The sequence below is a fragment of the Scomber scombrus genome, chromosome 3, assembly GCF_963691925.1.
Source record: "Scomber scombrus chromosome 3, fScoSco1.1, whole genome shotgun sequence".
NCBI classification, from domain to species: Eukaryota; Metazoa; Chordata; class Actinopteri; order Scombriformes; family Scombridae; genus Scomber; species Scomber scombrus.
This window is the reverse complement of record NC_084972.1, coordinates 29088215-29100664: the sequence shown is the minus strand read 5'-3', so window position 1 is coordinate 29100664 and position 12450 is coordinate 29088215. Positions and strand designations below refer to the sequence as shown.

General features: G+C 37.9%; 1 protein-coding gene across 1 annotated transcript in view; it reads left to right on the top strand.

Moving 5' to 3' along the window:
• Positions 1 to 49: 49 nt before the first annotated feature.
• The window catches only part of pxk (PX domain containing serine/threonine kinase), a 28191-nt gene continuing 15790 nt past the window's right edge, over positions 50 to 12450 (top strand). Inside the window, exons 1-12 of the mRNA XM_062444256.1 lie at positions 50 to 253; positions 4924 to 4974; positions 5124 to 5171; positions 6733 to 6919; positions 8483 to 8560; positions 9144 to 9217; positions 9329 to 9403; positions 10601 to 10705; positions 11249 to 11350; positions 11479 to 11640; positions 12041 to 12158; positions 12292 to 12370. Coding sequence (XP_062300240.1) covers positions 152 to 253; positions 4924 to 4974; positions 5124 to 5171; positions 6733 to 6919; positions 8483 to 8560; positions 9144 to 9217; positions 9329 to 9403; positions 10601 to 10705; positions 11249 to 11350; positions 11479 to 11640; positions 12041 to 12158; positions 12292 to 12370 — 1181 coding nt within the window. The 5' untranslated portion in view covers positions 50 to 151. The remainder of the gene's footprint in view (positions 254 to 4923; positions 4975 to 5123; positions 5172 to 6732; positions 6920 to 8482; positions 8561 to 9143; positions 9218 to 9328; positions 9404 to 10600; positions 10706 to 11248; positions 11351 to 11478; positions 11641 to 12040; positions 12159 to 12291; positions 12371 to 12450) is intronic.

The following is a 12450-nucleotide window of genomic DNA, read 5'->3' as shown; positions in this document are numbered from 1 at the left end:
CCTGGTTACGGAGAAGCTAAGCTAAAGGCTAGTCCGCTCATCCCGGGCTGCTGCTGCTCCTCCGCTGCCGCTCACAGGAGCTCCTCCTCGGCAGGTTTCAGCAACAACACACGGATCACATCAGATAATCCAGACGTGATTTCTCCCCGGGATGTCCTTCCTGGAGAAGCAGACCCCCGGCAGGCTGCTGCTGGACGACACCGTCCCGCTGACGGCGGTGATCGAAACCAGCCAGAACCTGCAGTCCCACACGGTGAGTGTTTACCGGGGATGGACGTCCGTTCTCCTCCCGGTAACCCGTTAACCTCACCCGGGAGTTACACACTGTGACACCGGGGCTGTGTTTGACTGCAGAGAGACAAACTCCTGCTGCTGCTGGTGGTGTTAAAATACAGCAAAGTGGATTTTAAAAAGTCTGTCATGTCACCAGTTCCATTATCGGACATGGCTGTAGAAAGCTTAATTTGACATATTTTAAATGAGTTGTTAGAAAAACCACAAATACAATTTAATCATGTAAGTTTATAGAGGTTTAAAGACAGCACTTTCATCCCTAAAAATGTATTTCTAACTTGATATAGGTCATTGTAGTGGCACCGTGACTCCATTATCGGACAAGGCTGTAGAAGCTTAATTTGACATCTTTTATATGAGTTGTTAGAAAAACCACAATATAATTTAACCTTGAAAGTCTGTATAAATGTAAAAACAGCACTTTCATCCCTGATAATGTATTTTTGACGTGATATAGGCCATTTAAGTTGCGTAGTGACTCCATTATCGGACAGCTCGGCTCCAGCAGCTGACTGTGGCTCCGTAGTGCTGTCTCTGATTAAGCAATTTCCTGGAAGCTCTTCAACAAACTGCTGATATAAAGGGATTTCTTTTTTGTTGTTTTTTTTACACAGTGCATTGACACGCAGACTGACTGACTGAGCTTGCGTGTGTTTAAAGCCGCGTTGATCCACTGACTGCTGTTATTGCGTAAAAGCGAAATCCCATTTAAAAGTTGTGCGTGTTTATTGAGCCTTGCAATAAATACCACCATCTAAAACAAGATGTAAGGGTGTTTTTAAAATTAGAAAAGGTTTATTTCAACATTCCTCATACAGCCTTACACCAAATATGTGTATTTAAAGATATTTCCTCCTACTTTCTGCTTGCTGACCCAATTAGAAATGTTGATTTAATTGGGAAAAACGCACCGATGTCTGTATGATATCTGTGCCGAATTAAAAAGAGAGAGTGCACATGTGTTAATGTGTTTAAACGTTTAGTGTGTTTATTGAGCCTTTCAACAAATATACCACCATCTAAAACAAGCTGTAAGGTGTGTTTTTTTTAAATTTGTAAAAATAAAAAAATGTATATTTAAAGATATTTCCTCCCACTTTCTGAGCCAATTAGAAATGTTGATTTAATTGAGAAAAACGCACCGATTTCTGTATGACATCTGTGCCAAATTAAAAAGAGTGCACATATATGTTAATGTGTTTAAAAGTGTTGTCATTACTAAGAAGTGGAGGCTTAAATCCACAAAAAAACCCAACAAATAACCGGATTGTAAACGGAGATTTTGGCACAACACATTTCACAACGTCATAATAAGTCTTTGATCATCTTTATTTACTGTGACCTTTGGACTTGTGTGGTTTAAACAATGTGACTGTCGTGACCACATCAAATTATATGAGGCAGATAAAAGCGGTGGCTGCCGTGCTGTGTCCTGTCCGATAATGGGCGCACTGCGTTGTTATTGTTGACAGCCCGGCTCGGATCAGCTGAGTTAGCCTCTTAGCTTAGCATGCATGCATCGTTGGTGTTGTTGATATTGTGAAACAGAGACCAACACTGATGGATAGATTTATGTTTCTATTTATATCCTTTTTTTAGTGTTTAATTGTGTTATGCCTCTCTGAAAGTAAACCAAAGCTGCAGCAGATTTCCTGTAATTCAGCACATGATTATTATTGCTGATTTGCTTACTGATACTGAATCTGTCAGATGACTTTCCAGTTTCACAACATGTAAGCAGCTCCAGACTGAATGCAGCCCTGTGAGGAGGACAGGCCCTCTTACATACTGTAACACTGTGTTCATGACGTTTGTTTTGAAGCCTCTGAATGAAGCACTAGTCATTTCCTACTCAGTCACTAAATTACAAGTCACTTTCAGGAAACCACAGAAAGTCCAAAGGGCTCCATAAATAGTAGGACAATGAACAGATGGAGAAGTGAGTCAGTTCTCCATCTGTTCATTGACAGTGGCATTAATTAAACACAATGCTGCATTGATACAGACCGTGGTGAAATTGAAACACAGGGATGTTCCAGTTTCTGTTACAGAAGCAAGAAAAATAACCTTATTCAGACTCACTGATATCTGACATTTGACTAAAAACTCCTAAAAAAACCAGCGCTACATAATCACCTTGTTCAACCTTGTGTGGTTTATGTTGTTAGTAAAATAACAAAATAATGTATAAAAAAAATCAGATTTAACAAATAAAAAATTAGTGTATTTGCCAGGGACAGTGCATGTTAATACATATTGCTGTAAATATGCCAGAATTAGTCCAAAGACTAGTTTTCATCTGTTGTCTCTGGTCAGGTGTGAGTTGGCCTAAAATCTAGAAACACATGTAAACATTGCAAGATGAGACAAATACTTATGATTGATCAAATATATATTTTTATACATTTTTATATATTTATATTTATATATTTACATATATCTATATTTATTTACTTACAGTAAAACCTATGCAATACCAATATAAAAGTCAGGTATCTTATCATTCACCACCAATATTATTCTTGTACATAATTTTTCTTTACTATATATTTTTTTTACTACCATTGTCCTTTTCATTGCTTGTGTACTTACTTATTATTTATTGTTCATTATTCTTTTTTTATTTCTTTCTATTTTCTGCTATCCACTTGCTGCTGCCCCCACAGTGGGACTAATAACGGAATATCTTATTTTATCTTATTTAATAGGTACCAATGTGACAGCCGTGCTCTCTTTTTCCCCTCCAATTTAAAATCAGAATACCTCACTGTGTCGACCTTATCGTGGGGTCACTTACATGTTAACTCGAGGTCAGAGATTAGAGCGATCAGTGTGACTTAATAAAGGAAACACAAACACAAAATGATGCCTTTAAATAAGCAGACTGTATTTAACCTGTTAATCACTAGAGCCATCAACAGCAGGGGCAAAACCGTCCCTGCATGATTAACTCAATCAAGAACACAGTCACATGACACACTGTTTTAGTTCAGAAGAAGCTCAATTTGTTAGTTAGAATAACCATTTCTAGAGGGCAGGGGATTAACAGGTTAATGTGGATCAATCACATCTGGCTGATAACCCCTAATCTACTTAATAAGGTCGATCTGATATGTTGCTGCGTCCCAATTTTATGTAATATGTGAGTTTTTTAACAGCTCCCCACAAACATGAGACCGGTGCAGTTTAAAGGTCACCAGCTTTATAGACTAAGAGCAGGTGACTGGAGGTCCAAAAGAGTGGTTGTGAAACTTTTAAGACAACATAAGTTACAGCTAAAATGTAGAAAAAGAATACATTAGGAGGAAAGAGTGGGTGGAAGGAAATCATTGACGTAAAACACACAAACTGGGGGGGAAAAGTCAGTGGGAGTTGTAGGGGGATTTTTTTTTTGCATTTCTTGTTTTAAATCACATTTTTTCGACGGTTAAGTTACTGAGGCTAAAAGAAAAGAAGTAAAACAGGAAGTGGTGTCAGTCGTGGTTGTTTTGTGAAGCCACTCAGCTCATACGAATAAAAGCTGGATTACAACAGAAACTCGAGCTGAATCTGTCTGCAGGACTTCGACTGAGGAAAGTACTGAGAGGATTAGACTAAAGGAAAAAATCCATGTTTACAGCTTAGTTCCTGTTCTCATAATTTACATAATTTTCTTTACACAGTGTCTCGGCCGTAACTGAACTGAACCACTTTTTAGGAAATGAAACAGAAAGTAAACACGTCCGAAATGTAAATGTGTTTAATTTTAGGTTCAGTGTGAGCTGAACTATGGTGCCACCATCAGGACAAACTTTATGTGACTAATAGTTTTGTTTACCATGTGTTAAACGTTACATTATTTTTAGTTTTTTGATTTATTTGTGGTGTTTGTTTATCCTGAACATCAGGAGTGTGGCTTTGCTTGTGATTGTGACTGAATGGGAACTCAGTTTGTTAGTTAAAGTAGTAATGTGTGTTTTATGGACAACAGTCTGGTTTTGAGAGTTTGTTTAAAAATTGAAATATCAGGTTTTGTAATATTTTGAGAAAATAACATTTCACACTAAGAATATGGATAGGATTTTGAGCAAAGTCACAATATAACATGATCATTTTACATGAAAAAGCGTCACAATTTAATGAGAATAAATACTTTAACGTTCTTTAATGTTCGTTGGGATGGATCTCATCACATACAGTTACTGCTCTTCACTTCCCTTCCCCTATAACTGACACTTTTTAAGTAATATGACATCTAAATTCAAGTAAAAATGTATTCTCATAATATTACAGCATTTTCTCTGTATTTATCTTCATCTATTTCAGCTTTATAAAATCATAATGTTGCAAAAAAAATTTCAGAAAATTTCAACTTTAAAATTCTTATATAAATCTTACCTTATATAATTATAACCATCTTTAATATTGCATAATTTCATAAAATTACAACTTCATTTAATGATTACTTTTATCTCATAAAACTACAACTTTATTTTAAATCTTCTGTCATCAATAAAACTGTTTTTCATTAAACTGCGAATTTATTTGAATTTTGTCCTTTTTCTCATCAATTTTCATTTTTATACATTTTATTTATTTAACATAGCTTCATCTAAATGTTTTAATGGCCGTGTTCTCTCTGTCTTTCAGGAGTACATCATCCGAGTCCAGAGGGGCGTTTCTTCAGAGAACAGCTGGCAGGTAAATGCATCAACCTCAGGTGTTTGTTTTTGGCCGAAATGTTGACCAGTGAAAGGCTGTGTGAGGAGATAAACTGAACAATCGCAGTCCTTTTTGTCATTAACTGGTGTGTGTGTGTGTGTGTTTGTGTGTGTGTGTGTGTGTTGCAGGTGATTCGGCGTTACAGTGACTTCGATGTTCTCAACAGCAACCTGATGGTGAGTTTTAAACGTTTCAGTCACATCAGACACCAACAGTGAATGTTGTATTGTGTTGTGGGACGTTTTCAGACGGACAGAGAAACTTATTATTCTCTGAACATTTTGAGATTATAAGCTTTATTTATTTATATAGCTTTTCTTAACAAAGTTACAAAGTGCGGACAAAAGAGATGTTTTGTAACTGACATGAATTTGAGCTGCTGATGAAAGATGAAACAGAAAAAAATCACAGCCTCTTTTCATGCCTTTCAATGTCTGACACACAAAAAAGAGTGGGGTTTTTTGTGGGATCAGAGAGCGTTGTTGCTAGGCGACATACAACAAAAACAACCTATCTTTTTTCCAAAATGAAAATGAATAATTTTGTGTTATCTGGTTTTCTATCCAGTGTTTTATTTTGAAGCGTCAAGTGTTAAAAACCATACAGACAGTTTTAGACTATTTTATTTAAACAAAGTTCTTCTACACTTTGTATGTTTGAGAAAGCTGTTAGTGTTATAGAGAAACATTTATATTTCTCAAAGTGTAGTATCCAAAAATGTTTGACAAGTACAGAACATTTTTAAATAACACTCTAACTAACATTCATGTGCTCTGACAATGAATTCAAAGCAACCACAACATCAGAAATACTAGTTGGACGTTCATTTGTAATCTCCTTATGAACGAGGTAGACACGACTCATTTGGAGGCACCATTAAAAAACTGATGTTGGTCTCATTAGAAAATGGTGAGCAGTAAAGTGAATTTTAGGTAATTGATTACAAGATATTAAAATAAATAGCTCATATTGTGATTAATTTTTTAGATCTGCTATCAATATTTTGCTACGATATATATTAACACCAGGTTATATTATAATTAAGTAACAGGGAAAGAAATAGCTGTGGACATTGAGGTGTGGAAAACAGATCACCTTCTCATCTGTTTTTTATTTGGAGGCCCGTCACTTTCCACATCCAAGCAGCTCCCTTGTGGAACCTCTAAAGATTTTTTTCTTTTGCTGTCAAAGACGTTTCCATTGAAAAATACTTGCTAATATCTGCCCGGCAAGAGTTTAAGATTGAAAACTGTAACCTTTAAGCTCAGGAATAAGGCTACAATGGGCAATGATAACACATGCTGCAGTAAAATGAAACAGCAAAGCCCCATATTTGTTGACGATCAATCAGTCACGTGCACTAATTCAGTGCTACTAGCCTGTCCTGATCTATGAGCATGCTTTGCTTTTGGGACTGAGGAGGATCCCCAAGGTGTATGTCCGACTGTCCTGATTGTGATCCTCCTTATGTCCGATCATTCATGGATAACAGGATGTTAGCAGTTTTTCTGCTGAGGTTTTGCCTGCTCATTTCCTGTCGGGGTCTCACAGTGACCCCGACCTCCCAGCAGCTCCTGATCCTCAGTCAACATTCAGCAGAGCTACGGGAAACCTACCAAGAGTCTGTCTGTGAAGAGTTTCCAGTTGTTTTTTCTTTCTTTGTAAAAACATTGTTGAAACACACAGAAAAGGACGAACTGAACATGAAAGTGTATGAACAGTTTTCTCTCTGTTTAGGTGTGCGGCATCGCTCTCCCTCTTCCTCCGAAGAAGCTGATCGGAAACATGGACAGAGAGTTCATAGCAGAGAGGCAGAGAGGGCTGCAGAACTATCTGGACTCCATTACCCAGCATCCCATGCTCTGCAGTTCCCTGCATGTCAAGAAGTTCCTCGACCCCAACAACTACTCAGCCAACTACACAGGTTTGTTCCCTCTCTGTGACTGATGGATTACTTTCAGTGTGTTTTTATAGATTTTATAGATTTATAGATTTTATAGCGTCATCAGTGTTTAAAGGGACCATGTTGGAAATACGTGTTTTCACTTTAACATATTGTCATTTGGGTTCAGTGCATTTTGTAGACCCAAAAGTAAATGAAAGAAGTTTGATATGTTTAGTATGAAAGTTTCTAAAGAGACGCTGTGGCAGAGATGATTTTTATGCCTCTGTGTCGGTGAAAACCTTGGCTGTAGGAATTATGTTTTCGGGTCGTCTGTCTGTCCGTCGATCTCATTCTCCTGAAAGTAATATCTTTGGTAAGCCTCGAGGGAATTTCTTCAAATTTGGCACAAATATCTATTTGGACTCAAAAGACAAAGGTCAAAGGTCAAACTTCACTATGACCTCATAAAACCAAACGTTTTTGGCCATAACTCAAGAATTGATACACTAATTATGATAAAGTTTCACACAAATGTCCAATCGGATAAAATGATGTGATGACATTTTATATCCAAAGGGTCAAAGGTCAACTTCGCTGTGACTTAATAACATAATGTTCAGCATAAAACATTTTTCTGGTCATGAACAGAAGGGGAGATTGTGACCATATTTTTAACATTTGGTCAGATACTGAATTGATGACAGTAATTTTGGGTGTCCACCTTGAAACTGTGATGATTGTTTAGAGCTTCTGTGCTGTTGGGTTGAGTCCACTTTCTAGCATTTGTAGCTTCTTTGCAGCAACATCCAAATCTGAAGCTTTGTTTACTGTCATGACTTCAACTTTGTTCTGTTAGAATCAGCTTTATTGGCCAAACAAGTCTTCACTACTAATATTTTATGAGACCAGACAGACATGGATGTAAACTGCAAATTGAATTGGTTGGTGGAGTCATACAGCCATGAGGCCATATTTCTAGTTTGACCATAAAAACTCACTCTGAGAACATGACAACCACAAAAACCACACCAAGACATAATTTTATTTGTAATGGATAATAACCCTGAATTATATGAAACCACAGTTAAATTCTGCGGAGCGTCATATTTTATTAAAGTATCCTTGCTGATGTGTTTTGGCTGCCAGCTATGCTAAGACCTTGAATAGTGTTCAACAGCAGGTCACTTACAGTATCAAGACAATAAAGGCAATGACCTCGCTGTTTCATGCTCTGAGGAAGTCTTGTGGCCAAAACCTCTCACCCATGATATGTTAATAAAATGTGAGGTTCTGCTTTTATTGTGTGACATCATTTAGCAGTGAACAGTGCAGCAGATCACTGTGCAGAAAAAACAGGCCAGGAGCAACGTCAGCTCAGAGCCAGATGTTCTCAAAGGGACTAATAAACAGCACTTATGATATCAATCTGTTAAGTTTACTACGATAATCATGTAAAACTGAAAAATATTCAGTTCAGAAAAAGTGATGGAGGAAAGTGTTGTCTCTGTGTTTCCTGGAAAAAAATAAAATGCATTATTGACTTGGTTTTTAAGGTAAAGTTTATTAAAGTATACTCTCTCTCTCTCTCTCTCTTTCTGTCAGAGATCGCCCTGCAGCAGGTCTCTATGTTCTTCAGGTCGGACCCAAAGTGGGAAGTCCTGGAGCCCCTCAGAGACATGGGTAAGAGAATGTGAACATGTGAATACTAACTTTGTCTTTGTATAACTCATATTTTAATTATATGTGAAGTATATACTGTACTGTATGTGTATAGCATGCCAGCATTAGTGAAGGTCTCTTTTTAAACACTCAGTTCCCAGTCAGTTCATGTGACCATAACAGTACCTTTAACTGGGAACATGTTCAGTGTGAGACAGCAGAAACTGAGTATTGATTTAGATTGATTGATTAGATTGCATGTAAACACACAGATTGTCAACCGTTGTCTTCAGCTCTCCGTTTAAGACGAGCATGGAGACGGTGTGTTGATGTGAAAGCTGTTGCTACTGTGTCAAACTTTCCTTCAGCTGCTGACGTCTCTTTATTATCATTGAGCCAACAAAATGATATGATCTGGTTTTTTTCATTTACTCCCTCAAAAAAACCCTTTTTTCTCCCTCTGATTTAAACAAATATAACCTGACAGATAAGATAAGACATACAATACATTTTAAAGTAAACCTTTAAGGAAAAGAATGCAGCATATTTAAGTAATATTCAGTGTTATCAGCAAAGTTGAAGTGGTATGCTGTTTATTTTTCAGGCTGGAGGATCAGGAAGAGATATTTTTTAATCAAAAATAAAGAACAGCCCAAAGAGAGGTATCTGCTTAGCTGGGTGAGTACAGTACCGGAACGAATATATATTATTTTAATTATGTTCACTACTAAATACAGTTTTCTGTGATCAAATAAACATTTAAATCTCTTCTCTTCTGTTTGTTTGTAGGTGGACCTGGGTCCTGATAAGTTCCTGTCAGACAAAGACCTGCAGTCAGCCATGAAGCTGCTAACCGGCCTCTCTGTACGTACGCAACATATGAAGGAGTTAAATGACCAATATGATGTAGACAGGAGTGTCCACATACTTCTGGCCGTACATTAGAGGCCATACAGGCCCTTTTGTTCCAGTGAGGACTAATCTCACGGCTGCAGCGTACAGTGATATTTTAGACAATAGTCTAAACTTGTGTGGCAACAATTTGGGTCCTTTCCTATTTCAACATCACAATGCCCTTGTGCACAATGTAGGCTGTGAGCCAATTAGCATAATTTTAGGGAAATGTATTACTCACATGAGGGATAAAAAGGAAATGAACATGCTCAGAGTTCTGGTACTAATGGTCCATAAAAGGATCAACGTTAATTGATTAAAGCACCATTCACTAACTCCGGAGCAATGGAGGGAAAGGCTGAAAAATGGAAATTTCATGGAGAATACCACAACTAGCTTGCAATTACAAATGGATACTTGTAGAGAAAATATGTGCCTCTGTAATAATGTACTTATTACAATCAAAATATTATAAATCTGGACATATACTGGATGTAAATACAGTATATTTGATAGGAAATATATATACTGCCCATTTTAGTGAGGGTAAAATGTTTTTCATACATTAACTACTCTACTAGTTATATCTTTTATTTCTGTGTTGTATCATTATGTTATCTGTGTGTTTTCTTCAAAAAACAGTCTGTGGGACTGAAGTTAATAACTGTGTCTGTGCTCCTCAAAGAAAGTAAAAAACAACAACACCCTCAGGCACAAAACCAGGTCCATAAAGAAATGTTTTCCCAGTTTGGTGTGGAAGAATTTAATCCCATTCAACCTTTTGGGATGAACTGTAATGCTGAAGGCCTTTTTACCCAACATCAGTGTTCAACCTCACTGATGCTCTTGTGGCTGAATGGGAGCAAAGCCTAAAATCAGAGTGGAGGCTCTCATAGTAGCAGATGAATTCCCAAATATACACATACTTATGGCGGTGTAGTGTGTATAACTATAGTATTACCAAATACAGGATTTTTTGTAGCTAATTTTTGTTTTGTTTTTCAACAAGAACAATCCTACATTTTGTCCTTCACCCTCTCTCTTTCTCTTTCTCTCTCTCTCTCTCTCTCTCTCTCTCTCTCTCTCTCTCTCTCTCTCTCTCTCTCTCTCTCTCTCTCTCTCTCTCTCTCTCTCTCTCTTCCTTTCATCATTTCACTCCTCCTCCAGACTCCATACCTCTGTCCGTTGGTGTTTTCCAGCACCAGCGAGTCTTCAGCTCTGCTCATCCGGCCGTTCAGTGAGAGAGGCTCTCTTAGAGACCACATCTGTAAGGTACATGTGTTTACATGTGTTTTTTTTCTGTGTGAGAGAACTAGCGAGGCGATGAAATGCGTTGCTATGCTTGTTGTGAAGTTCAAATAGCCAAACAAAGAGGTGTTTGTGTGCACATCCCATCCTATGTTTAGCCCAGTGACAGGACAACAGACTGTCTAAAGGAATCTGTTGTCCTAAAGTCTGTTTGACACAAATACACATTTATTCACAGTTTTGACGTTTGTGTTTTACACAAAACTAATCATGAGATTGTGTTTATTCAGTAAGACCCAATATCATTGATAGAAGATACTTGACTTCAGGCTCCTCACTATATTAAACAGTTAAAGTCTTTCAGACAAAAACTGGGGCAGCCTGATATCACTGATAAGGCAGCTGCTAACTGGAGGACTCCTCTGCTTTGAAGTGACACAACTGAGAACAAGAAGCTCTGAGCAAACAAAGCTCTGCTGATAATCCTCCTCGGGACAGATGACAACTCAGTTTTATTCTCGCTCACCTCCAACAATCTCTCTCTGTCTCTCTCTCTCGTTCTCTCAGGTGAAACCTCGAGAAGGTTACCTGAAGAAGTACTGTAACCCAAAGAAGAGTCAGGGTCTTGAACTGCCGCACATCAAACTGTACGGTCGTCAGATACTGGAGGTACACACACACACACACACACACACACACACACACACACACACACACACACACACACACTATCACAGAGAAATCAAAAAACACACACACAGAGTAGTTGGAAACATTTGTTGTGTGTGTGTTTTCAGGCACTCAAACTCCTCTACGACGGCGGTATGTTTTACGGTCACCTTCACGCGTCCAACATTATCGTGGACGAAGGCGTGTGTCGACTAATGGATGTGGAGAACGGCATGCTGGGAATTCCCTCAGCGCTACGACCCGCCTTCACCCAGCTCAGAAAGATCAATGTACGTAAACACTGACCTGGGTTAGACTGGATAATATGTGGTTGTTTATGTTTTAGACAACTTCACATAAACTTTTTGATAAGAATATCAAAATTACACTCCTAAAAATGTTTTCCTAATATTTTTTTGATTTTATTGTATATTAATCTGTTACCTTAAGTAATAAAATTAGACATATGTGACATACATGGCTTTTATTGGCCAGAGTGATGTGCTTGTTAATAAAATTATGTCAAAACAGCTGAGAGGGGCTAAATCTAACTCAGTTTGTTTTTTTGTTTTTTTTATCTTGGCCCGTGTTGCTTTGAAAAACATCTGAAAAAATTATACATAAATATCTAAACATACTTTGTTATCTGAAAGTTTATTAGACAAATATTGTGTGTTTGTGTGTCGACAGTCAACAGAGAGCATTGACGTCTTCTGCTTCGGACACTTACTTTACGAGATGACATACGGCCGACCACCAGACAGCGTCCCCGTCGATCAGTATTCCACTGTCCCCTACACCGCTGTGGGTCCGTATACACACACACACACACACACACACACACAATATGTACCAACACACTGACATCACATAAAGTTTACTGAAATGTCCAAAAGTGTCCCAATGTGATCTGTTGATTTTGTGTCTATGTGTGTGTTTAGTGTCAGTGCTGCAGTCCATTCTGTCCACAGAGGCCTGTAAGAGCGGGATGCCCACAGTTTCACAGCTCATTCAGACACCGTGAGTCACACTGACACACACCTTTTTTTTTCCTTTTCTTTTTTAACACCTCTGTCTTAAGATTTTAAATGACAGATACC